A 27842-nucleotide genomic window follows, 5' to 3' on the forward strand; every position below is an offset into this window, starting at 1 on the left:
GTAGTCTTCTCATCCAGCGGTGACATCTTGGACATCTTGAACATTACATCTTGAACACTTTTACACTGAGTGCTGGTCATTCTGAACATTTCATATGCCACTTCGGCGAGTCCCTAGAGAATGAAATAATTAACAACATTTAACCCAAAATTCATCGTCTTGTACTTGTGTGTTTCTGAGTGTGTGTGCCTCAATTTCCACTACTGGAATGAGTTGTCGTGAGGGTATAAGACGGAATACAAAATACCACTGGCACCCTTGCAAGATTTGTGTGCCATGAGTGGTACGCTGTGGAAGCGCATCTTTTGTGATGAATGACTGTGATGGAGACCACGTGACTCGTGTCTCATTTCCCGCTCTTCTGGGCATCGGCAGCCGCGAGCATGCCGCTGAAGACTGATGACGGGTTGGCCCGTAGAGCCGCCGGTGAGTCGAATTCCGCCACCTGTCGATAAAAAATAAACGAATTTTAGTTTTTACATCATCCTTTAATCGAGTTAATGGTATCTTTTATACCACTTCCCTGCAATTTCATGAAAGAAAACTGATAAAAATTGTTTTGACAAATAATACCATGAATGTCTGATTATTGGTACCAACTATTAAAAGAGCGTGTTATATACCGGGATTGTTGTGATTAAGAGCACAATATTCAAGACTTTTGTGCAGGACATCATTGATTTTAACAAAACACAGGAATGACAATTTTTGGTCAAATTAGGTTTTCTAAAAAAAAAATAATACAAACATTGAACACTGTTGAAGGAATCATTAATAGACACGAGTTAAAGAGGATTTTGCACATTCTCTTTCACAACATACATTGTAGCTGGTGTATGCTGTTACAGGGGCTGTCGCAACAAGCATAAATGTACCGATGCTTAATGAGCTGACAACCTTTTCATCATAAACAATGCTCTCTAGGATTTTACACTCGAGAGAAAGGGGGGAAAGGTGCAAGGGCAGGGGTGGAGGCTTCATGAATGACTTGGCTTTATTTTCTTGAAAGGATAACTTTTCATTGATAATTAATGTGGTTATATATACTTAAAATAATAATAGAACAACAGGACTATGCCTTTCCTCTGGTAGTCATTGAGACGAATCTGCTATTTTTTTTTTAATATATTGATTCTATGGTTTTAATTATTCATTGGAAGGATAGTATTTATCAATCATAATTTTCATTTTAGTTTATTTTATACGGCTTCAATGGAAGTTCTGTCAATCTCGATATCTCACCTTCCCATCGTCCATTACGAGAATTCTGTCTGAATCTACGACCGTGTTCAGTCGATGAGCGATTGTCAATGTGGTGCAATCGACGAAGGCGGATCGGATCGTTTCCTGGATCAAACTATCGGTTTCAGTATCGATAGCTGCTGTCGCCTCATCAAGGAAGAGAATCTGAACAGGTGGGAGGATTGGAAGGAAGGGTGAAAAGTAGTAGAAAAGACGTTGCACACGCAAAATATGAAATTGGGAAAATGGGAAAGGCATCCTTTTTTTTTCAAAGAGATCTTACTCTTCTGTGCTTTAATATAAACGATTCGGTCCCAGTAACACAACAGCTGTGATGTGAACATTGTAAACGACTAGAATTGCGTGAAAACGTCTTTCAAAAGAGAGTGCTTGTAAGCATTAAAAGCAGCAAACATTAAAAACATTAAAAGTTGTAATCTCACTTTGATTTGACCAAGCGCTGAAAATGAGATTTAACATCAAAGAAATAATGTTCATTAATGATTACATAAAGCTGTGGAAGAGGGTAGCAGATATTCAGACTTCACCCTCTTTCTACCTGAATTTCATTTCTCTAGAAAATCTACGGCATCATTTATTGAATAGACTACCTCTCTTCCAAAGTGAAGACGCGATGAAAGACAAAGCATACATCTCATTTTCGGGATGTGAACGGGGTCTTTACCTTGCTATTCCTAAGAAGAGCTCTTGCCATACACAAGAGTTGCCTTTCTCCTACCGAAAAGTTATCTCCTCCCTCAGTTACTGCTGAGTCAAGCCCCTGGTCCAGCGAACTAATCTGTTTTCAGCAGAAGGAAAATGAGGAATAACATTAACGATGGGTACATCAACTTTGCATAACATTGTTGCTGTGACATTTACTGTATGCTCTCATTCAACGGACAAAAGGAAATTCTTAAATGCAAGTTTACTGTCTGTGGTGAGAATAGACAAAAGCGAACATAATTAATTTCACAGCTATTTTGAAAATTTCACGCCTGCAAAAACTACTGAAGCTCGTGACTATCTACATGGGGCCTTTTCACACGTACCTAGCTGCTTAAGGGGTGTGTACAGTTCTGGTTGAGGTGAGGATTTAGCTTTTAACATTTTGCGAGATATTCAGGAACCACTCTGTGAGATGTCAAATAGACTGCGATTGTAAGAGGTATCAAAAGTTTATTTGATGAAAATCGGTTTTGAAATGGCTGAGATATCCAAAACCAAGGTGAAACAAAGCGATCTTAATAAAAGGCGTGGCCTGTAGTCTTTTATTACTATTACTTTTTTGGATATCTCAGCCGTTTGAAAACCAATTTTCATCAAATTAACGTTGAATCCTTCTTAAAATTACATGCTCTTTCATATTTCGTAAGAGGTTTCTCAATATCTCACTTAGGAATGTTCAAAACATGAATCCCCACCTCAACCAGTACTGTACAGTTCCTTTCTAATTACAAATTTGATTACAAACTTGTTCGCAATTAAGTTTCAAATCAACGGTCCGTTCACACGCAGGAAGACGCTTCGCGGATTCTGCGGTTTTGAATATCAGAGGGAGGAGGGGAGGACTGGTGTGGCTTCCTTTCGAGTTCCCGTCAATCACTCTCGTAGCCTGTGTAGTAGAGCGGTTTTTTCTCCGGAAAAGCTCCGCCCCAAAAACTTGATTGGAGGTCAATCACGTACACACGCTAGTTTCCTCGCTCAATTCTGGCGAAACGTGATTGAAACTTAATCATAATTAAGTTTCAAATAACCCTTCGCGATTCCAGTTTTCATTGGCACGGCAAACTTGCTTATTTACAAACTTGATTTGAGTTAGTTTGAATTACAAAATTGTTTCAAATTAAGCAAACTTGTGAATACCTTGAATGCCCGGATGATCTACATCCATTTACGTTATGCCATAAAAATCAGTGTCACCTTTTGCTTCATGTATGCTTTCTCCAGCGCAGTCCAAAGTCTGTCGTCATTGTGCTCATTGAAGGGATCGAGATTATATCTGCAGAAAAGGAAAGCAAAAATAATGTTCAACTTCATGCCAATTCATTATCTTTTCTTCCGATTACATTACATTACATTACATCATCATAGAACAAAATACATCGTCAAGATGATTATTGCACAACGCGTTTTATATCTACCTTGTCAAAATGAAGAAAGCATCTATGAAGCTTTGATTGATACGTATGCAAACAATATTCATTAAATATTTCATGTTGTTCGTTAACGTCTTTGTGAAGCGAATTTAAAACTTCATGGCATGAGAACTATTACATATTCCTATCTAATTTCCCTTACATAGAACATCAATTAATGCTAGGATTATTTTATGTAGTTTTTGTTTTCCTTTCCTTCACTAGCATCAGTTATTTCTGTATAATAAACGTCATCTTCAAAAAGCAAAATGAAAAGTATGAAAATGAAGGCACTAAGAAACTTGAAATAACGATTATGTTATCGATACACCCTATACATATATATCACTTCACAGCCACTGTTTGCCATTGGGAGCACAAGAGCTCGAGTTATCACGTTTGATGCATCGTTCAGTTGTATAATTAAACATCCCACCATAGAATTTTTGTAATAAAGCCACAGTGGAAAATATATTAAGGAGATATCACAAATTTTCTCAAGAAACCATAACTGTAGACGGTTTATTCTAGAAACGATTTTGATAAAACTATTGTTCACATTTTGTACATTTAACAATACTTAACATTGATTACACTGATTAAAATATTTACCTTTCTGGTTTCCTTTTGTAACTCACATTCCAGAATTACCAAAGCTTTTTTTTTTTTCATATTTAAATGGTAAATAGTGGCTTTAAGAATGAAGTAAAAAACAAAATCCATGTGACACTGCGATTGCTTGTAATTTGTAAAAAAATCGTGTCATTTAGGCCAATTTTTATCTCATGCCCAATACGCTAACACTATTAAAATGTGATCTCTACCGGGAAGACATAATTACACAAGTAGTAGGCCCCTATATCTAAACTAGATATGAAGGTACATACTCTGCTTTATAACGGAAAATTAGATTGAAGTTCTTGAAACAACTCACACCCTCCAAAATACTGAATGGGAATATCATATGAATGTTTCCGCTGGCGTGACACGGTCCTGCGATATGATTGTATGAAATGATCTCTTATCGCTGTCCACGGAAACATACCTGACCGTTCCAATAAACATGACAGGGTCTTGTGGAATGATCGACATCTTCGATCGCAGGTCAAACAATCCGATTTGCGATATATCGACGTCGTCAATGGATATCCGGCCTTCGTCTGCTTCAACTAGACGGAAGAGGGCGACACTCAGAGTGGATTTACCTGCAATTAAAGGGAAATTCGAGACAATTTATATAACTCCATTATCATGTCGTACATAAATGTGATGGAATATGCAAATGGACATCATGCCACAGCTCTCAAAGCTGTTCCTTCCCCAAGTTTCCAATGTTCTCGGGTAACAGTCTACAAGAATGCATGGAAGGCGAACTTGCGATATTCAGGTGAGCGCGAGACCCCCGGGTCTCTTGTTTTCTAGAAAATACATATAGATATCACGAAGTTGAATAAACTATTCATATAATTTCAGTAAATAAACAAAAATATCAATGTACGCTTGGAAGATTGAAAAGAAAAAAAAAGTATTTAGAATGGAAAAAAGTGACCCACTGAAAAGCATAGATTGTAAGATGTGGGTCACTTGAGACGTAATATGTACTAAATATTATCCGAAGTTAATTCATATATAACAAAAAATTTAAAAGATTAAATTTTGTGGAAATCACTGTGGCAGTGGCCTAAATTTATTGAGCAGATTAACCAATATTCGGGAAAAAAAAAAACACATAATACACTGAAAAAGAATCCATGCCAATGTATTCTGTATCTATTATCTTATGTATTTCATTATATTAGCCATGGCTGATAACAAATTTGCAAATTCTGTTCACATTGCATCTTATGTTGTCAGTTATGTCGACAAATAATTATTAGTGATATCAGTTTGCACTAAAATGTTGAGAAATGCAGAAATAATCACACAAAACCAAAACAAGACGATAAAGCGGAGAGAGATGTAATGCACTATTGTTGTAACACTGTTGTTGCCAATGTCTTAATTTCGAATCTGTCATTTTGGTTGTTATTATTGTTGTTTTGTTCGAAAGAGCTATTGTTTGTGATGTTTTGTTATACAGTGTATATGAATTAATTTCGGATGATATTAGTACATATGTCGTCTCAAGGGATCCACGTCTTTCAAGCTCTGCTTTTCATTTTTCCATTTTACTTCTTATTTTGTGTCAGTCTTCCAAGTATATATTGATAATCATTTTTTTTTTATTATTTGATGATATTGTAGTATAGTTTATAATACTTCGTAATACTTTTATTATTTTCTAGAAACGATAAAACAATAATTGTATAATGTACACTTGGTATTTTGTCACAAATTTTGTTAACGAATGGAAATAAATTTGAATTTCAAGTTCAATTTCAATTTCTATTTCCGTATTTCTCAAAGGAAAATGCATAGAGTGTAGCAAAATATAATAATACATGATGCCCAGTTTGGATATACAAGAAAAAAAAAATACAAGCATAGGACATAGCGGTCGATGTGTCAGTTTCAATGAATGTAAAGGAATGCTGTAGAATTAATTTGAACAACAGACATAGAAAAAATAGTAGAACAAATGAATGCCCTACCTGACCCTGTCCGTCCAACGATACCGATTCTCTCTCCTGCTTTGATGTTACAGTTCACATCTTTCAACACCAGCGGCAAATTATCGCGATACCTCATTCGATAGTCTTCAATAGAGATCTTTCCCGCCTGTGGCCAGTCTGCGGGGGGGTCCTTGTCTGGAATGCTGGCCGGCGCTTCAGGCTTCAGATTCTTAAATCGGGAAGACACCACGTGACAAAGGACATCAGTCACGTGACTGTCAGTACTCGTTCGTTTTCATATCATATCGTTTTACAATGAATCACTTACTTTCACTTCAACTTTCGTCAACTTTCCTCTTTACCCGTTTCAAGTTCAATTTAGACAAAACCGAAATCCTTTCCACTTGATTTTTTTAATGCTCCAAACCGTTGAATAATATGTAATAATATGTAGTCACAATGTAGTAATGTATGTACCGTTCTATTTGTGTTTGTGTTATATCTTATTCTATCATCAGTCCCCGATTGTATGAATTTTTTGTGAAGACCAGAAGTGACTATCATTGTCACTACTAATAATGGGCTACCCTCCGTATGTATTTTTCTTTTCTGGACCTTTATGTATGAAATAATTATGTTGATTTTTAGCACGAAAATAAAACAAATAAACAAACAAACAAACTTACTGCAGAGTACAAATTAAACCTTCATAGACTAAGAAAGTACGAATTAGAGAGTTTTTGATACAAAGGGGTGTTTATATATAATATATATATATATATATATATATATATATATACATATATATATTTATATATATATATACATATATAAATATATATATACATATATATACACATATAACATATATATACATATACGTATATATACATATATACATATATATACACATATATATATAGAGAGAGAGAGAATAACAGTGAAAGAGAGGAGTTCTATAATTATATATGTCTGCATAACATACATCTGAGATTGTATAAGGGACGATTGATTCAAAATACTGAAATGATTAGCTTTCTGCACGCACGGGACTATGTTTTTTTTTTCCATTCTTTTTTTTTTTTCAGAACTTTTTCATGTCCTCTGCTTTTCCATATAACAACCAGAATATAGAACATGCATTTCTCTCACCCTCCAATAAAACCACTCCATACTAGTATCATTCTGAGTGGTATATCATACTTATATAATACACACACACAAAAAAGAGGTTATATTTCACTTTTGTTTAGTTTTTCTTTCTTTGAAACAGGGCTCTAGGCTGACATTTTTTTCTCTTTGGACCTTTTAGCCCACTAAAATTTTTTGAAGAATTTGAGATTTTGGTGGTCCGATAAAGAAATTCAGTGGCCCGAAATGATAACAATTTCATTTCGTTTTTGACCACCAAAAGACAAGCTTTTTTTCAAATTTGGTGGCCCGACATCAATTTCTGGCGGCACCGGGCCACCTATTATAATGTAGCCTTTTGCTAAGGCAGCTCGCCATGGATTCGCACACAGCGAGTGGCGGATTCGCGTTATATTTGCACACAGTTGGTTCGCAGCGAGCTCGCGCTCTGCGTGTACCTGTCTTCAAATTATAGCGAGCTGCCTTTGCAAAAATGTCGAACCCTGTGAAATATGATCATCGGAACAGAGATAGCCAGAATTAACAAAGCGCAGATGAAGATAGACGTAATCTTACCTTGATGTACTGTAGCATTCGTTCGGCGGAAAAGAAACGTGCTTCGGCGTCTGCTAACATGCTCATCGTCATCTGGAACATACCATTGAGCTGAATTGAAACCATAATGTTAGTAAGTATTATATTCCTCATGTAAAGTTCCTTGCAATATGATTGTACAGAGTACGAAAAGGAGATAACTTAACTAGAAATCTACACATTTGGGAATCCACAATCAGCACGCAATCGCGATTCTGCGATCGTTATCTTAAAGTTTCTCACATTAGAATATAGTATATATTATGTGCATGTGTGTGTGTGTGTGATCAATGAAATTCAGCTCAGTTGACAAAGTGACTGCTTCAAGTAACGGGGTGATTTCGTAAATTGCACCAGAAATACAACATATCGGGTACAGTTTAGGAATCATTTCAGGAAACTAAAACAGATTTTGATGATGATCTGGATAACGAAGCCTTTCAGGACTACTTATAGTCCTAGACCTTCTCTCGCAGTTCTACGCTGCAGCTTGGAGGAATCAACAACGGTGAATACCGTATCATACGGTGACATCGTTCGCACCCGCTGCATGCACTGCACGGCCGCGGCCTACAACTAACGTACCGTCAGGCATTTGGTACACGTTTCCACAAGAGAACCTTGTCATCACTCCAGTAAAAATAATGCTCGTTAGCGATATAAAACAAATACTGACCGTTTATTTCGGGTCATGGTAAAACTATTTTGCCCTCGGACCTGATTTCTCAACAGTGCCATGCTCCTGGACTTCGTCTCGGGGCATAGCACTGTTGAGAAATCACCTCGGTGCACAAGCTTCACCATTCCCCTCTGAAGCAGTCGATATTTTTATACTATTTGCTGTCTGCAGCTGGCTGACTGCAGCGTTGGAAACAGTTTGAATGAGGTTTTTTTTTTTGTTTTTTTTGTTTTTTCTCACAGAAACTTATAAACAGGTAATATAATGTGGCACTACGCAGAGAATAAAAAGCACTGCAGCCTGCAACAAACCGACAATTCATATCACACCAGCCATGCAGAACACATGGACAAGTTAAGACACACATTGTGGTAAGCTCTCAACAAAAATCATTGTACGACAACTATGCGGTAATTATTTCGCAGAATTTTAGAATTTCACGATAACATCAGTTTTAGTATCTTTTTCATACAGTCGACAAAGGATGGGATTAACAGCACTAACAGACTAACCTGCAAGGCGTAAGATATTACTAATCCGGCAACAGATGGCGATATACTTCCATGTGTGAGGACAACCATAAGGTTGACGATAAGATTCGTGAGGACGACGAGTAGTTCAAGCCTCGCCCCCGCCCATCGCGTGGCCATACGGAAGAGCATCAATGGATAAGCGTTCACGTTCAAAAGATCGACGTATCTGCAGGTGAAAAGGGCGACACGATTTAGCGTTCGTTAAAGGGATAGTATATTATTGATGGAGATGAGGGTTGGGCTTTTAACTTTCTGCAAGTCACCAAGAAACTACTTATAAAAGAATACAGATCATGCCATTCTAAGAGGAATTCAAAGTTTACCAGATAAAAATCGGTTTTGGAATGGCTGAGACATCCGATAACAAAGTAAAACAAAGTGATCATAACAAAAGGTGGGTTCCACCTTTTATTAGGATTAATCTATTTTGGATATCTCAGCCATTTCAAAACCCATTTTCATCAAATAACTGTTGAACCCCTCTTGGAATTTCATGCTTTTTTCATATTTCATAAGAGGTTTCTCACTATCTCATCAAAAGATATTAGAATCCTGAAATTAGGTCTCAACCAAAATTATAAAATCCCTTTAAACCCTTATTCTAAAGACCGATGACCTACAGAAGTGCAAGATTAAAACTAACAGCAGGTAATTGTATTTCAATTTACAATGGAATTTGCAAGACTAAAGCACATTTAGGTTGATCTCGTAATAAAGGGGCCTTGCTCACTTCTTGATGATTTCCTTAGTCTTGTCGTAAGCGTGGATGGTGGCGAGTCCCATGGCGGTCGAGCCGATGTGCGAGAACCACGGCGATCGGCTGACGTTCTCCAACTGCTTCATGTCGTTGACGCCGCGGCGATAGAATATCATGACGAGGATAAAGACGACGAAGATCGGAACGACGGCGATGACGAACCATGGGAAGACCACGCAGATGGTGAGTATGGAGGCAATAACCATCATCACATTCGTTATGGCCATTTCCATGTTGATAGGGAGCATGACGTCGACTAAAAGATTATAGGAAAGTCCAGTGGTAAGTGTGATAAAAAGCAACAAAGATCGTCCACGTGAAAAGAGAAATCATTAATATAACCAACAATATAAAGGGGAAGTCCAGACGATTTCCATAATTTCACATCAAGCAGAACATAACACACTTAGTATAAATCGGTAGCTTCATATAGATTTGTAGAATTAATTGTGGTACGTGAGCAGAGAAACCAAAACTCTGAAAAACCGAAAGCAAATTACACTGAACAAGGATGATATTTTTGACATTTTTTTATCTTCAGAAATGTAGCAATGTAATTACATTACAATACCTCTCGTTTAGCAAGTTCACCTTGTAGAATTTATGAACAATTTCTTCTTTTGTTCTGCTTCTCTGAGCCCTCTCATTGCATTGCATTGCATTTTTTTTTTATGGGGAAGCTACCATGTCATCATCTTTGTTCATTTTGATTTGCTATAAATTTTGAAAACATTTCTTTTCCTCCTTCCTACCACTATGAATTCTGAAACGCTGTATAGCGCATAACAGCTGTACACAGCATAACCAGTTCATATCGGTGCTCAATGTGAAAGTCTGATATCATCCGGGGTCTCCTTTAATCGATCGGGGGGGGGGGGGGGGGGATCGAGAAACTAAACTGCCTCTATGTATATCCCGAAGCAGTTACAATGCAAACTCTTCTGTCAAGTACCTCCAGTCGCTGATGATCCCTTTAAAAAAAAAACTCATCCAAGTACTCATATCACATTTCATTTCCTTGAATTGACGCCGAAAGTTTTGAAAAATCCCCGAAAGACTATAATGCAATGGACACCTGGAGTGTTACATATCAAAGATGTATGATTTTACATAATATCATTAAAGATATACGATCTTAGACAACAAGTAAACGTATGATAATATTCATTTTTGGTTTCATACACCTTTCCTGTCACCTATAACTTTGCGTAATATACAGATGAAGGCAAAATGCTTCGTTTGTTCTGTTGCCAATGCACAAAATTTTTATAAAGGACTAAAATGACAAATAATTACGTCATGATCTTCTCTCAGTCTTGCCCCCTGTTTATTTGTAACTATACCTTAAAGAATTTGATATTGGCACCTCGAATTGACAAGTGAAATTGTCCTTTGCAGCAGTTATACACAGACTACGATACTTACGTTCATCCATGTCCTTAGAGAATCGATTCAATACTCGACCGATAGGAGTGGTATCGAAGAAGCTCATGGGACTTCGCAGGACCGTCTTGAACAACTTCGTGTGGAGGGTGGACGACGATCTGATAGTCAGCTTTTCTTGTGCAAGGGAGAAGAAAATTTCACTCCGTTTTCAATTTCCTGATGATTAGGAGGGAACAGAATGGCGGGTGTATATGCCCTGTATGTACGTAATGATCTTGACACGAATCTGATTTGATGATATTTTGTAGCCATCATGATTTTGTTGGAGTTTAGAAGATTCAATACAATTCAACTCAATTCAATTCAGATTAAATCTTATTTCGAATAACACATGATTGTTATCAATACAAGTTCAAGGAAAACAAAACTTACAATGCATCGCAACAACTTATAGGCCTACATTGTATGTATACAGAAACTAATTGTTCAAAATGATTGTGGTATTAGAAAACAGAGGCACAGCGCGTAAAAGACAAGCTTGTAGAAAATAATGTGGGTTGCTCAATAAATCGAACTTGCAATAGACTGATGATAGAAAAAAAAAGGTAAAGGAATGGAAACCCACACAGAGGCACAAGACGCTCACGGTAAACAAAGTCTTGGACAAGATAAACAACAAGAGACAACAGGAAGGGACAGGTTAGAGTGAGAGGATGATCTGACATTGTCAGCATTTGGAGAGAAAGATAAGAAAGATGGCATTTTCGATCTTGATTTTTCTGATAATTAATTGGGAACTCATGACTGGTCATGTAACAATTTAGACACATATTTATCAATTTTATGTACTCTTCGCCCATTAACTGTTTTGCCGAAATCCCATTCGTGGATTGCTGTGTAAAATAAATTAATTTCCTTCCGTTGCTGTGTTGATTTTTGCTTCAGCTGACATAGGCCTACGCCGCTCTTTACTGTAAGTTATGAAAATTAAACTCTCAAGATAGCGGCTATTCTCATTGGCATATTAATCACAGGGAATCAAATTCAGAATAGAAACAAGAACTTGGAAAGGATATAAATATCTACTTTTTTTTATTTTACACGTGACTGCTTTGACGCTACTTTTGTTCTCCACCTGTAAATACTATACCATTATCACATAACCTTCCACCAGTCGTTCCTTTTCATTCTGTTTGCCTTTTCTGCTAGTCACAAGTTTGGACATACGGGTATTTAGCGGCGACTGGAGTGAAAACAAACCCACGATCAGTGCACGATCAGCGTATTTTGAGACGAAATTATCTACTCTTCCTCCAAAATTGGCTCTGAAATTCTATGAAACTGTCAGATATGGTCCATTTTAACTTTTCTGACAGCCACAAGAAATGGTAATGATAGATTACACACGAGAATGGTAGATCAAGGATTTTAAGCGCCCACGCCATTGCAGATTCATAATTATGCACAGCATTCACCCTGATTCATTACACTCCAGCTCCGCACATGAATGATGCAAACAGGCGGGCTGTTTCTTTTCACTCCAGTTACACCGGAAGTGACGTATACCCGATCATGAGAATTGGCACCGTTGCATACCTTCATGTATATGAAACTCTTGACCAGTGCAACCACCAGAATAATAAGGATGGTTCCTCCGTACACAAGCATGTAGAAGCTCAGGTTGGGGTCATTGATCAAAGATGGCGGTTCACCGTCTGTTGTTTCATTGGCCTGTGAGGAAATAGCATAATTCACAATGTGTACTAGAATTATTCATTACTTTTAGTTTAGCTAATTGTTGTTATTATTTTATTATCATTATCAGTATTATCATTACTATTGTTACTATTGTTATTATTGTTATCATCATCATTATGCATAAATGATAGTGTTCATCACTGCAATCACAGGCACATCTTGAATGGGACATGGCATGTGTATATAAAACTTAGTATGAAATTGCACAATCGCATGTGATCCTTTATGATAATATTGATAAAAATAGTGTGCCGTTTCGTGCATATCATTTACGTAAGCGCGACCAAGACAACGAACCTTGTATTCTGCGCATACCAGCGTCCTGTAGGGACCTATCCATACCAAGTTTTATGTCTCTGCAGATTCATCTACTAATCGTGCTGATGACCAGTATCACGCTATTTTTTTATACACGTCCCTATATTTCCCATTTCGGACCAGCACGAAATATCACACTGGTTACTACTCAAGTCTAGGCATAAAGCAAACATTCACAAGAACACATACCCACGGGGGTACAAACAGCCCTGAAAAAGCTTCGCGGCATGGACAAACTTCGCTGTATCGTTTATGATCATCGGCAGCGGAAATATAATGTATTATACCACATGTAGGGTTGTGACTTCTTGACAACCAAAGTTTTCCGCAAACTGAGGACACAGGAATGGCCAAATACACACACACACACACACACACACATTTACGCTTACAGATCGCAACATCTCGTCTCCATGGCAACGAAATCTTACCGGTCTGTTGCCGCTGGTCTCGATCCAGTAGCTGAGCCACCAGTTGTTGAACGTGAGGAGACCAACCACTGACACGTACGCCAGGAAGATGAGCAGTGCGAAGAAGTAACCTCCCATGGCTTGGATGTAGCCGTGATAGGTCCGCCAAGAGAGGGCGCCTCCTGTTCGCTCTTCAGATCCTGTCAGCTTTCCCTCTGCGCAGACGATTTAAAGAAACAACAAATAAACATACAAACGTAGTCCATTTCTGGGTTCCTCATAAACCATGTTAATGATCAGCGCATTGATGGTAGATGCATTTTCGATTGTTTTGTCTGGCCATAGTTGATGCAGTTCATATCGTCAGGAGTCAGGAGTCTCCAATGTCATTCTCGCGCTTTCAGGTAATTTTCATGAAATCTCCAGCTCTCCCGCCAAAAGTTTAATCCAACCCTAGATTAGTTGTTGTAAGTAGAAATATAAGGATACGATAGCGTCAGAGAGCACCCATAACCTCATACAGCTTCCAGGGCCTTTTAAAGCGGGCCCTGGAAATCAGCCGCAAGTCGTAGGGGACGCCTCGCGATGTGACATTTATGTGCACACTATATACAGTAGATGATATACTGGTGGGGGAGGGAACATACCGAATGTTCCACCCGAAGGGTTTGAAATGCTATTGAGGGAGGTTATAAGTCTGGAGACGGAGTCGAGGGACTTATAGCATCCCAAAATAGCATTTCAAACCCTGAGGGTGGAAAGTTTGGTACATGTTCCCGACAACAAATGTCACCATCTGTTATATCATATAGGTTAGTCAAATTATCACACTTTCGTACGCATCACATTAATCGGTCATCTGCTTTTTCACATTGTATGGATTACACAAATTTATCCTATCTATTGCGGAAAATGTGATCATTCAATTGTTTGGTATCGTTTGTCATTTGTTACGTGAAAATGTTCGTCCATGGGAGAACATTACAAAAATGTTCTCCCATGGGCGAACATAACCAATATTCCTCCATCACGTGACTGTGTTTAGCCAATCACTAACCGGTATTTGACTAACCCATTTAATATACCATTCTGTTCGCATGTTCACAAACAGTCTCAAGTTTATTAGGGAATCCAGGCGGAAGAATATCCCCACGTTTATAGGGGGTCATACCACGAGCTCGACACCCACGAGTCATACAGCCCACGAGCTCGGCACTGGAAAAAAAAAAAGTCATACAGTTCAAGAGCAGCTGCTCCAAACTAGGTAAAACAGACCCACCGGCTCGACATTGGGCAATTAAAGCCAAAAAGCTCGACACTAGGAAAGTAAGGTCAACAAGCTCAACCCTACGCAAAGAAACCAAAAAAAAAAAAAAAAAAAACCCACACACACACAAGCTAGTCACTGCGTACATTAAGCCCCGTGATGTTATGTTGAGATCGTGGGCCTTTTTTGCCTAGTGCCGAGCTCAAGGGTAGTGTTTGCCTAGTGTCGAGCTTGTGGCCCGTACAGGTCGCGGGCCTCTTTTAGTTGTTGTTGAGGTCATGGGCATTGTTCACTGAGAGTCTAGCTCTATCTCGTGGGATATCTGAATCGTGGACAGTTTGACTCGTGGGCCATTTCACTCGAGGGTGTCGAACTGTTGACGGGCACCCCTTTGCAGATGGTTGGTGTTTGTGACTTTACACATTAAAAAACGTAAACATTGCATTGCTCCTTCTCAATTGTGATATCATAAGAAATGATAAAATTCACATGACATCTCTCGCTTATGCTGCGTTTACACCATGTTCCCGGCGGCCACGGCAGCAGCCACGTTTGCCCGAAACGCAGTGCGCCGTGGGTAGAAGTGATATTCTCCTGTTTTCTCCACTTTGCATTCTTGTCTTGTTCGTTCCATTCCTCGCCCTGGTGAACACATAGCTATCAGACGCTGCTCTCACCGCGTCTGGTCAGGCTAGGCCACCAATATTTTTTTTTTTTTTTTTTTGGGGGGGGGGGGGGGCAAGTGCCCCGCTGCCCACCCCATGGACCACCTCCAAGTTTTGTTGCGGCCTTTTACGTGCCGTCGTGTTCTGCTGCTTTCACCCGGTTTTATCACCGCATACAAGATTCATCATTAGTACCGGACTGCCGTGGCAAATATTTTCATAGTTTAAAAATCTGACACAACATCCACGGCAACCACGGCCTGCCACGTTTTCCTATTCCGTATCACCTCGTTGTTTCACGTCCATAGCGTTTTGCCCAGGGTGGCCTGAAACTTGGCTGCCCGGAACACTGTGTAAACGCAGCAGTAGCATTTGAATCACCAGTAAACCAGTATAAATCTATGTCTTTTCCGTAATATTCAGTTAACATGTATCTTTCGTTTACCTTCAATCTCCTGGTCCGCAGACAAAATGCTGACGGCGTCTTCCGAGGTTGCGACGCTACGTTGCCTTGACAACTCTCGGCTCATTTGCCTGATGATACAGAAGACATTGATGGGAATAATTCGAAAATAAAATTGCCGTCACTAATTTGTTTCTAACTAAAGATTAGATCGTATAAGTTTGGTTGAGTCCTAATTTCATGTTACTAACACTTTTTAGATAATGAGAAACTTTTTTATGAAACATAAAAGAGCATGCAGTTCCAAAAAGAATTCAGCGTTTATTAAATGAAAATTAACTTTGGTTTTGAAATGGCTGAAACATCCAGAATAGAGCAATTCTTATAAAAGGTGGGACACATCTATTACTAGGATTGCTTGGTTTAACTTTGTTTTTGTTTTGTTTTTATATCTTCTCCATTTCAAAGCTGATTGTCATCCAATAGTCTTTGAATTGCTCTTGAACATGTTGTTAATCATGTCTGGCTATGTATATTTTCAACGACTCGCATGTCAAATGTATCATATTGTTTCTTGTACATTCTGTTGAAAAAGAAAGTGAAAATAAAGTTTGAGTTTGAGTTTGAGTTTGAGCTTGAAATTGGTACAATCTGTATTATTTCATAAATTGGTTCTTGGTATCTGACAAAAAGTTCCAATCCTCATCTCCATCAATACTACACAAATTTCTTTAATTGAATACTTTATCTGATCAACTCGTATAAAAATATTATCAAAACCTTGTTGACATCGTTCATCAACTTGAAAGAATGCATTGATACCTTATTTGTTGCCATGGTTACATACTTCTTTACAACGAAGCTGGTAGTATAAGACCCCGTTTATAGTGCAGGGCCAGGCCGAGCCGCGGCCGAGCCGCGGCCGATACCGGCCTCAATTGCGGTACTCGGCCCCGCAACTTTGTCCGTTTACAGTGCCGGGCTCGGCCCGAGCTTTCAATTCAAACCTTTCAATATTTTGTCATAGTGGCGCTCTGCTTGTAAACAAACACTATTATTGGGAGGGCGCCGGTCGCAATGTGGTATAATCTGGTTTCCAGACCCTTCCCCAACTGGGGCAAAGATCTCATCTGCAAGACAGAACCACCTTAAACTATACTAGTCTTCGGCGTTGAGGGCGTTAATACCCTGAATAGCGAAATAGTACGGGCAGCGGGTCGTTTACAGTCAGAAAAGGCCGGGCTCGGCCGCGGCCGAGACTAAGACCCCGTTTACAATGCGAGGCTCGGCCGCGGCCGAGCCGCGGCCGAGCCCAGCCCCACTTCAGTGTAAACGCGCAAAAGGCCAAATGCGAGGCCAAAATTGGCCTCGCATTTGGCCTCGCTCTGGAGGTGGTCTCGGCCGTGGCCGAGCCGCGTCCGAGCCCTGCCTCTTCTTGGTGTAAACGCAAACTGGGCCAAATGCGCGGCCAATTGCGCGGCCAATTTTAGTCTGGCTTCCAAACCCTCTGCCTGTATCTTTCGCTATTCAGGATATTAACCCCCTCAACGTCGAAAACTAGTATAGTTTAAGGTGGTTTTGTCCTGCAAAGGATTTTTTTCCTTCGGCAAAGGCCTTTGCCCGAACGGCGACTTCGTCGCCACGGAATTCATTTGGCAAAGGGTCTGAAAACCAGATAATACCAAATTGCGTTTGTTTACAAGCAGAGCGCCACTACGACAAAATATGGAAAGGTTTGAATCAAAAGCGCGGCCGAGCCCAGCAGTGTAAACGGACAAAATTGCGCGGCCCGGCCCCGCACTGTAAACGGGGTCTAACTCCAGAGCTTGGCAAAATGCGCGGCCGATTTTGATACCGCATTTGGCCTTTTGCGCGTTTACAGTGAAATGAAGGCCAGGCTCGGCCGCGGCCGAGCCCAGCTTTTTCCTGTACTGTAAACGGGGTCTAAGTCTCCATCCACGCTTGCAAGATTTTGATCGGCAACTTAGTCTGGATGACTGCTTACAAATGGCTTGATATGCCTCTGAGAGGGTCTAGAAAATGACCCCCCTGGGCAATTAGCCCCGACCCTTCCCCTGACCCTAAACGTAATCATAATCCTGAACCTAATCCTAACCGTTACCCAAACTCTATCCCTAACCCTAACCTTAACCCTAACCCTAACCGTTACCTTAACCCTAACCCGAACCCGAACCCTAATCTGCACTTTAACCTTATCACTAGCCAGTATTTATCCGGGGGGGGGGGGGGGGTAACTGCCCTCCGGGGTAATTGCCCTGATACGCTCTGAGAGCTTTAACTCTAACTAGGCCGGGATATTTAGATAGTTGATAGAGTCGGGGGGAGGGGGCCTCCCAGGCCCCCCCCCCCCCTCCAGATATCGGCCGTCGACCGCGCGATCGCGACGAAAATTTGCACACACATTGCCTATGATGTAATCTAAAATACCTTGAAGTTAATTCTTTAAAAAAAATTATCATTTATGCTAAATTATGCTAATTTATGCATAAAATGATGCAAGAAATCAGACTATTTGGTATAAATCACAAAATAAAGCTCAAAACAAGCACATGTTTTGTGTAAATATTATTTTTAGTGTCCTTAGCAAACGTAATAAAAACAAATTGTGATATCATAAAAAATTCTTAAGTATTTTATTGTTTTTTGAATTTTTTATGTATTTCACAGTTTGCATTGAAATTGTACACGAATTCACGATTTGAGCAATTTTTGGTCTGACATGCATGTACATATTTATGCGTAACTACGGAACCGCGCGCCCGGGCGTCGCAAATTTGGTGTCAAAAGATGCGGGAGACTTGAAAGAAAAAAAAAAGCCATGAAACGTTGCGGCGATAGCTTTTTGGGATTGCGATACATCGCGCGGAACGTCGAGAGGGGGGGGGGGAGGCCTCGGAGGCCCCCCCCCCCCCCCCCGGCCTAGTTAGGGTTAAGGAACGCTGATTTTGCAGCTATACATTTTGCGCAAAGTACCTTCTAATTTCCGGTGGTAGGGACGGATCCACACCAAGATCCTCTTCCTTTTCGTTCCCATCTTCCCCTTCTCCGCTCGTATAGTGAGTGGCGATAAGGCGGGCGTACTCGCCTTTGCTGTCCATTAACTCGCTATGCGTCCCAAACTCGGCGATGCGTCCACCAACCATCACTGCTACGGAGTCGCAATCTTCAAGAAACTGAGAAAAAAATTGACGGAAAAAAAAATGAAGTATGATTCTGGTAAGAACTGAAAACTCGGGTTACATGATGCTGCCATTGACTTTAAGACAGGAACAATTCTGTAAGGGAAAAATTCACAGGAACAATTCTGAAGAGAAAAAAAAAATTCTGTAAAATATCAACCTGAGTTTTTCTTAGGTAAAAAGTTTTATGCAACAGGCCCATGATGCATTAGTGAACATTCTTACTTAACATGACTACAAAACAGAATAGGGCATCTATGAGCACAAGTTAGTAGACTAACAGACTCCACTCTCTTTGGAGGGATGTGTCGTCGTTCAATGAAAGCCAAATTAGTGAGATCGCATAATTATCTTTGTTACTAGGGATTTCGATCTGATCTCGAAGGAATCTGCTCGATTAAAAAAAAAAAAAAAAAAATCGGTACCGATAATCAAATGACAATGAGCTGTGATGCGCCCTCTTCGACCGTTAGTAACACATACCTGCAGTTGGTGCGTCACGAAAAGGACAGTCTTGTTCTTCAGGACTCCTCGGATACACTTGTTGAAAATGTGATCCCCGACGTGGGCGTCGACGGCGCTGAGGGGATCGTCCAAGAGGTAGACATCGCTGTCTGCGTAGACCGCTCTGGCCAGGCTGACCCTCTGTTTCTGACCGCCGCTCAGGTTTATCCCTCTCTCCCCAATCTGGTGGAATATGATTGAAATCGGGTAAGTCCAGCATGCATGCCTATGATGAGACTCGAGAACTTGAAGAATTCCCTGTAGACCTATCAGACATGGCAGAACACCCGCCATTGACTGCGGTATCCCAGTTGAGCACTTAATATGCGTTCAGTGCGTAATATTGTTTCTTTTTATATACAATTTCCTTTACAGTCTGCATAAGATTCCGTTTCAAACCACAACCACGAGTTTGTCCTCCCCCCCCCCCCCCCCACCCACCCACCCAGGGTTGAATAACTAAAATCAGTAACAGTTATCAGTAACTGTTGACAGTCATGAGTATCTGACTTCAAGGACTAACTCCTTAGGCTGGTCGAACGATTCTTGTGACACGCGCAGGTCCAGAGGAAAATTTCTGTGTTGAAGCCTCTGATTTCAACACACTTCGAAGATTCTTGTCAGTACCCACGTAAAGAAAAGTTATGGACAATAATACCGTGCAGCACTAATCATGTTACTACTAGAATCAGGTTTGGTATCTTCATGACTTGCAAAACAGTGAATTGAACAAAAGATAATATGTACAAAAGATAATACGTACTTCTGTCTGATCTCCATTGGTCAGTATCTCCATGTCCTGTCGCAGGCTGCATGCGTCCAGCACGCTTTCATACCGCTCCTTATCCAGCGGAAGCCCAAAGAGAATGTTCTCCTGGACCGTGGCGTTAAAGATCCAGGCCTCCTGCGCCACGTAGGCGATCCGTCCTCGTACCTTGCACGTGCCCCCTATGAGCTCCATCTGACCCAAGATGGCGGAGATGAGCGAAGACTTGCCACTGCCAACCAAGCCACAGACGCCCATGAGTTTCCCCTACGGTTGAGACGGATTAAGTGGAAGTACATGGGCTTCGTAAGACATCTATCTACATCCATGTTCATGCATGGAAAATCATACCTTTGAAATGTAAGTCTTCAGTTGAGCAATAAAGTTCTAATTTGATATAATTTCTAGATGTCCCTCACATCATTTTCAGTTGCTATTGAGTAGCTATTGCAGGCGTAGGCTTGTTCACAAATGCCTTCTTCTCACGGCAGCTGAGTTCTTAATAAATCTGTGTTTAAACAGTCCATCGATCACTTGCCATTGAAAAAATAAAAAATAAATGATTCAAAATACATTACAAAAGTAATCGTTATCTTACTTCCGGTAAAGCGAAGTCGATGTCGAACAAGGCAGGTGTCACTTCAACGTCGTCATCTTTGGACGCCGTCGTCACAACTACACCATTCGAAGCCCCGTCCTTGACTGATCCGTTCTTGAAGGTTACATCTGAAACGGGTGTAACAATAACATTGAAATGGTCTTAATGATTAGAAATTATCATCTCAATTGATAACTTCCGTTTTATTTCTTTACTTCCGTGTACATTGTGCGTACATGTTATTGATTACGTTGAGATGGAGAAAAACAATAAACAAATTTCTATTTCAACTTCAACTTCATACCTACAAAATTTTCGTCCACTTATAAGATCAAGAGAAATACGATGTATAAAAATGAAAGCAATCCAAACACTAATTCCCGTGATACAGTTTGTTTTCGTATTGCAGCAATGGAAATTAAACGTAGATTTGTCACTATATATCCACACGTTATTTAGAAATATGGATGGGTGAAGTGAAAGCCACAACTGGCTAACGAATGGCACATCGGTTCCAAAAAAGATGAATGCCACTATCAATTTGGCTTTCTCATTTATTCTCTATGAACTCCATTTCTTGTGGGTCCAATAATGCAATGCCTTGTATTTGTTGCGACAACGTTCATTTCCGTTTTCATCAAGGTTCTCCGACTGCCAAGTTTTCAAATCGGTTGCTGTTTGTGCGTGCTTTTAATGGCGCTTTTCAAAGATATTGCATACGATTCCAGATATTCAACACTGATGCACTCACCATCTTTGTGCGCCCCGTTTGACTGGGCTTTCCCATTCGTTTGTGGGGGTTGTTCCGTGTTTGCGTTGGCTTTATCCTCCTTTAACTTCGCTTCTTCGGCTTCCTTCGTCAAAACTACGTCCCATCCGAAAGTCCCGCCAGAGACCTCGACCATGTTCTTGCTGTTGTCGTCCAGGCGCTCGTTCGGCTTTGCTTCTTCCATGACCATGATCGACTGCGGTAAAGGGTGAACGGTGATTCACGACTATGAATATAGTTTCCGAGTGTGGCACTGAATGCTACGAAAGTGTGCACCTCGTATGATTGGCCCTCATAGGTGTTCTTGAAGATGCTTATATTTCGAAAATGGGGGACTCATGGGAAGGCTTGGTTCTCAAAGTAGATTTTCATGATTGATCAAAGGCGTGTGGTAAAAGGCACATTAATTGAGCAAAGATTCAAATCGTATACGTCGGTAAGAAAATTAGCAGTAACATAATGCTCTGTGGTCAACAACTAAGACTTCCAAAGCAAGCACTTTAAGAGCATGACTGCGGTGCACCTTGTGTGAATAATACATTCATGCTTTTATTTCCCCATGACAAGCAGGACAGGACAATAGTCACAGCTTTCGTATCCCTATTGATGGCTCAGCAGTTGCATCATCATCAGTTACTTTCTGAATGTCGCCATTTTTGCGTTAAACCCCATCTGTTCGTGGATGAAAAATCTGACCTTCACTGCGATTTCGTAAAGGAGTAGAAGGTTGAGTACACATACTCTGTAAAAGTGGAAATTTTCGCGGTGTTGAAATTTTCGCGCATTTCGCGCAACCAGAAACTAGCGCGAAAATAAAAGCACGCGAATATTTTTGCTTGCCATGTGTTCCTGTCGTTGATGTCTTGATACCGCGGAATTAAAAACACGCAAAACTCTTCTTATCCGGACGAGTGCGAAAAATTAGTCGCGCGAAAATATCCACTTTTACATAGTTATATAATTGACCCGGAATAAAGGAAGATAATGTCGTAAGATCACAATAGACACAAACATACCTAGAGAAATTGATTGACGAATGAAGAGATGATTTTAAGAGGTGATCACGTCAATAGTGAAATGGGTACTTATTGATCGAATAGATAGATTATGATTTCCGTCAAATAAAAAAGAACAGAATAATAGCAACCCGCGAACTTACTTTAAGTCGCCCTAGAGCCACGGAAGACTCGGCCAGCATGCGAACCGCCCATGGCAACGGCCCAATGACGACACGAATCGTGTTGAGTAAAGACACCAGCGTGAAAGCCTGCAGGTTGGGAGTATCATGAGAGAAGAATACAAAGATTCTGGCTCTAATTATCACGTGACAATTCTTGTCTTCTGCATGTTGTAAATTTCGTGCAGGAGTTCTTCAGATATTTTCAAGTTCTTATCTCGACAACTTTTTCTTTCCCCTGACTCAATTTGATTCTTTTTCGCCTGTAATTCTGATGTTCATTACGTTTATGCAGAGCTGAACATCAGCGATGTCCTTATGGTCCGGGGGCCACTAGAAATTGATGTTGACCCATATGTTCCTTTTGGTGGCCAGATATGACAGCTGCTACCCAAAATGAATTTTGGCATCAACTATCATTTCGGCCCACTACGTTTATTTTTTGGGTCACCAAGAATTCAAAGATTTTAGTGGCCCGAAGAGAGAGAGAGAAAAAAAAAAGGTAAGCGTCGAGCCCTGGTTAGTTACTCGGTTATATTCATATCCCTGTTTGAAGTCGGAAAAAAAGAGCCTTTACACTGACAGTTCTACATGTATTTCACAGGCATACCTCTGCAGCAGAGAGTGAGTATCCCATCGATATGTGGATGATGATAGAGATGACGGATGCCAGGCTCGGGACAATCGGGACAATCGTCATACTGAAGCTCTGCATCATTCCCGCCTTTTCCAGCATGCGTCTTTCCTGTTTTCGTATGGCTTCAGGAATCAGGGAGGAATTGAAAGAAATGGAAACAAATCTTTAAGAATTAAGAAGTAAATTGTTTATATGCAAATGTCATATTGTATGCTTTCGTCGGAAATGAAATAAAATGAAATGAAAAAAAAAAGAGAGAAAAAAAAAAAGAGAGAGAAAAAAAAACAGAACCAGCAGCATTATCCAATTTTGAGCAGATTATTTTGATATATAAATCTTGCCATTTGCATCCGATCTTTTTCTGATACAGGATACGCAGTAAAATTCAGAGTTGCCAGGCTTATGAAGACACGAAGATAAGAAGGTGATTTTAAGTACTCATGACTTTCATGGGTTGAGTAATAACGGCAACAGATGTCAGATGACTTAGGAATTCATAAAAATCCCCCTTCAAAACAAAAGCAAAAAAGAGAGTACGTATTATGGACCAAGCAAAAGCATGTCAATATTGTACGATGAAAGTGGCAATGCCATAAAATGAAATAGCATTCACCGCACACTCAAGCAATGATTGCAGTACACAATATCATTATATTCTTACATTCTTTCACATCATTGACGTATGTTATTGAGTGACAGGACATTTGCTCCTTCGACAGTTGCTCCGGTCTTATTTTCTCCAAGGACTTAGGGTTAGGGTTAGGGTTGTGAAAGGGTTTTAGGGATAGTTTGATGTGAGGATTAGGCTTAGGCTTATAGGATTATGTTTGCGGGTAGAATTTATGTTTGACCTAGAGTGCATATATTTCATGGGAGCAATTGAAGAGCTTGCTTCCAAAAAGTGCTAAATCCATTGAAACTGATGGATTTAGCGCCTTTTGGAAGCAAGCTCTTCAATTGTCGCAGGAGTAAATGTACAGGAAACCATGCAATTGGTTTGCGATTCTCCAGTCCCATACCGTTGATTGTTCTTGAGAACGGTATCTCCCATGCATACATCTTGATGAGCTTGACGTATGTCAGCAATTCGTTCATCTTTTGCACTCGCCTATCAATGACTTTGATGCAGCGTATCCTGATACCGGAAATGATCTTTCCTATGATGGCCTGCGGAATGATGGGAAGGAAAAATAAAAACATCTTAGATGGAGGAGCATGTTGAAAAAAAAAGAAGAGAGTCTCGCTTTAAAAGAAAGATCTCTCTTGTTCTATAGGGGAGTGAATGTGAGTGTCCACTGCTGCCAAGAAAAGTCACACTATAATATGCAAAATTTGACCAACGAACAAACGAACACATCGTTACATACAGCAAGAGGATTTCAAGTAGTCCAGTCTTAATGTCTTTTTTATACTCCTCGACGTTTAAATTGCCATTCTTCATAATTTATCATTCCTTTCAACTGCAAATTTCACGTAAGAAGTTATCATACATCAGCTTCTGGGAATCTACGCCCTACAAGCAATGCTTCTATGGAGATTCCTCATATTTCACGCCTTAACTTTCTTATTTGTTGTACTCGACAAACAAAATTCACTCATTCAATTTTTTCTTTGTTAAATTTATGGTTTATTTATTAAAATTCGGGCAATGAAAACATGAATGCCTTGATAATTATTACAAGGAATTTTGAGGGAACAAAATCCGTCCATTTTTACTTGAAAATTGTTTCACGAATATAACAAATGCTCTTGAAGGTTGAATAATCAAACTTGCTTTATTAAAGGAAACCAAAACCCAAAGAGCGATGTGGATTGAGTGAAAGAAGCAACATTAGTAGAACACATCACTGAAAGTTTGAGGAAAATCGGACACTCGATGCAAAAGTTATGAATTTTAAAAGTTTTGGTATTGGAACCACTGGATAAGGAGACTACTTGAGTTTATGACATCAGATGTGGACAACAATATAAAGGAAATTTTAAGAAAATTCAACATGCTTTCACATTTCTAGCGTTATGAAAGAGCACTTGACTGACCGCTTTTAGAAAGCAGGGGGAATAATTACTACCCTTAACATATGTCAGGATCAAGCTGATGGAATGTGTAATTTTCATGAAAAATAAATTTTTGTGGAATTATCTTCATATTTCGTTCTTTATATTGTTGTCCACACACGACGTCATGAACTCTAGTAGTTTCCTTATCCAGTCATTACAACACCAAAACTTTACAAATTCATAACTTTTGCATCGACTGTCCCATTTTCCTCAAACTTTCACTGACGTGTTCTACTAATGTTGCTGCTTTCACTCAATCCACATTGCTCTTTGGGTTTTGGTTTCCTTTAAATACCTGAAAAGGTAGGAAGACAAAGAATGTGGCCAGCGTGCCAATCAGAGCTCCGGGACCCACAATGAGCTGGACTGCGACCAGGGTAGCGATGATCATGACGAGGGATGAGACCAGAAAGTTGCCGACGATGCAGACATCGAACAGTCGTTGACTGTCGTTGGTACTGATATTGACGATCTATAGGGAACGATGCGTGAGATCAAGATGTATTTTCCCCTTTCTTTACTAAAGAATTATAGAACAATATACCCTACGTCACCAAATTTTCTGGAAACAGATGCCAGACATTGTCACGAGTTTTCATGTCATACATTTCAAAAGAGGACATAAAGAGATACGGAAAAAAATTCACCATTCATTGGTCTATTATACGGCTCATGAAAACAACTTTTTTTTCTTTTCTTTTCTCTTTTTTTTATATTTAATAAAGTAGTCGGGAGCACAATTATTATGGCAAGGATATTACGACTATGAAGGTAATCGGGCTGACATATAGCCAGGGAATGCTGAGACTGGCAAATCTAGGAACTTATTATTGTAAAGAACAGGGATTGACTAAAATAAGAAGGAACGGTGGAATTGTAATCTTAAACAGTGACAGAGGAAATCATTCGAAATTAGGATTACATAATCTACAAAAAAAAACCAACTGGGAGTCACGTCGCAGAGACTTGAGTGTAAGAAAGTTGGCCAATTAAATTTTACGAATTGGACTTGAGAATTTGCTCTTCGGACCATACAACTGTACAGGGACGCCAAGGTGACTACAGAAGTCTTGGTTCCAGAAAGAAAGACAGAAAGACTAGTAATCACACAAGATGGATTGACAGTCTAACTCAGGTAATGCACTTGGGGAACCACGGGGCGTGAACTTAGAGGGATGGCATAGTATTGGTTGAGGTGAGTGGTATTAATTGTAACTTTTTGCAAGATACTTAAAAACGGCTTTATGAAATGTAAAAAAAGCATACACTTAACGAGGATTTCAAAGTTTATTTGAAGGAAATGGGTTTTGAAATGGCTGAGATACAAAAAAACACACACACACAAATTAAACGAAGCGATCCTAATAAAAGGTGGGTCCCACCTTTTTATTTAAATCCCTTTGAATTGGATATCACAGCCGTTTCAAAGCCAATTTTCATCAAATAAACTTTGAATTCTTATTAGAATTGTATGCTCTCTCATAATTCATAAGGGGTCTCGCATTATCTTAAATGATCATCATCAAAAAACGCTGGACACCTGAAGCTCCATCGTAACCGAAACTGTATCATCCAACAACTGTAACATCCTAAAATGTGGGGTGGCCTTCTGTCTTACGTACCTCCCCCACGCTGTGGTTCTTCAGGCTCCGCAGGTGTGCCAGTTTGCGGAAGGCCAGAGTGAGCATACCGCTACGCAGCCGTATGGCCGTGCGACAGCTGAAGACCCAGAAGAAGACGTCCCCACATATCCTGATGATCTGGAGCACGAGGATACAGGCGACCAGGACGAGTCCGAACCAGAGGTCGACCTCGACGGTCTCGGTGTAGATCAACAGCTCTTGTACCAGTACGGCCTGCATAGGAGAATGCATGAAAAAGATCAGGCATTCCGAAATTCTTTACCCCGGGGAGTAATTGCACTGAACACGTATCTTGATGGCAGAACTATTCCCTGGGAAATTAGACATAAGATTTCATAGTAACTATAATGATAATTATTGTTTGAAAAGATTTTATTTTTTGCATTTCACATTTCCTTTCAGAATAACAAAAATAACAAAGGCAGGTTCAATTACACAAATACAATTCTGAAAATTATTGACATATTACATAGTAAGTCATATTTTGTATGTAAAGACAAATGAAACGTTAAATAACATACAAAATGTTTATATGGCCAATAATGACTTAATTCACAGTACAATAAATAATATATACATATGATGCAGAGGGCCGCCGTTATAAGCCGTGCTTGAACAGACGGACAGCCAGAATTAAATTACCATTTTTTATTGTAG

The 27842-nt window shown here is 39.8% G+C and overlaps 1 protein-coding gene across 1 annotated transcript in view; it reads right to left on the reverse strand.

Annotated features, from left to right (window-relative positions):
- Positions 1–346: 346 nt before the first annotated feature.
- LOC140244753 (ATP-binding cassette sub-family C member 5-like) overlaps positions 347–27842 on the reverse strand; it is a 39354-nt gene continuing 11858 nt past the window's right edge. The window contains exons 5-27 of the mRNA XM_072324372.1: positions 27165–27398; positions 25838–26014; positions 24504–24651; positions 23458–23606; positions 22830–22937; positions 21653–21866; positions 20902–21029; positions 20301–20570; positions 19517–19720; positions 18828–19027; positions 15876–15964; positions 13520–13713; positions 12609–12743; positions 11052–11181; positions 9600–9882; positions 8849–9035; positions 7640–7729; positions 5972–6161; positions 4426–4585; positions 3166–3244; positions 1928–2041; positions 1243–1407; positions 347–445 (exon numbers count right to left, since the gene is read on the reverse strand). Of these exons, the coding sequence (XP_072180473.1) occupies positions 347–445; positions 1243–1407; positions 1928–2041; positions 3166–3244; positions 4426–4585; positions 5972–6161; positions 7640–7729; positions 8849–9035; positions 9600–9882; positions 11052–11181; positions 12609–12743; positions 13520–13713; positions 15876–15964; positions 18828–19027; positions 19517–19720; positions 20301–20570; positions 20902–21029; positions 21653–21866; positions 22830–22937; positions 23458–23606; positions 24504–24651; positions 25838–26014; positions 27165–27398 (3747 nt within the window). The remainder of the gene's footprint in view (positions 446–1242; positions 1408–1927; positions 2042–3165; positions 3245–4425; positions 4586–5971; positions 6162–7639; positions 7730–8848; positions 9036–9599; positions 9883–11051; positions 11182–12608; positions 12744–13519; positions 13714–15875; positions 15965–18827; positions 19028–19516; positions 19721–20300; positions 20571–20901; positions 21030–21652; positions 21867–22829; positions 22938–23457; positions 23607–24503; positions 24652–25837; positions 26015–27164; positions 27399–27842) is intronic.

The sequence above is a fragment of the Diadema setosum genome, chromosome 21 (genome assembly GCF_964275005.1).
Source record: "Diadema setosum chromosome 21, eeDiaSeto1, whole genome shotgun sequence".
NCBI classification, from domain to species: domain Eukaryota; kingdom Metazoa; phylum Echinodermata; class Echinoidea; order Diadematoida; family Diadematidae; genus Diadema; species Diadema setosum.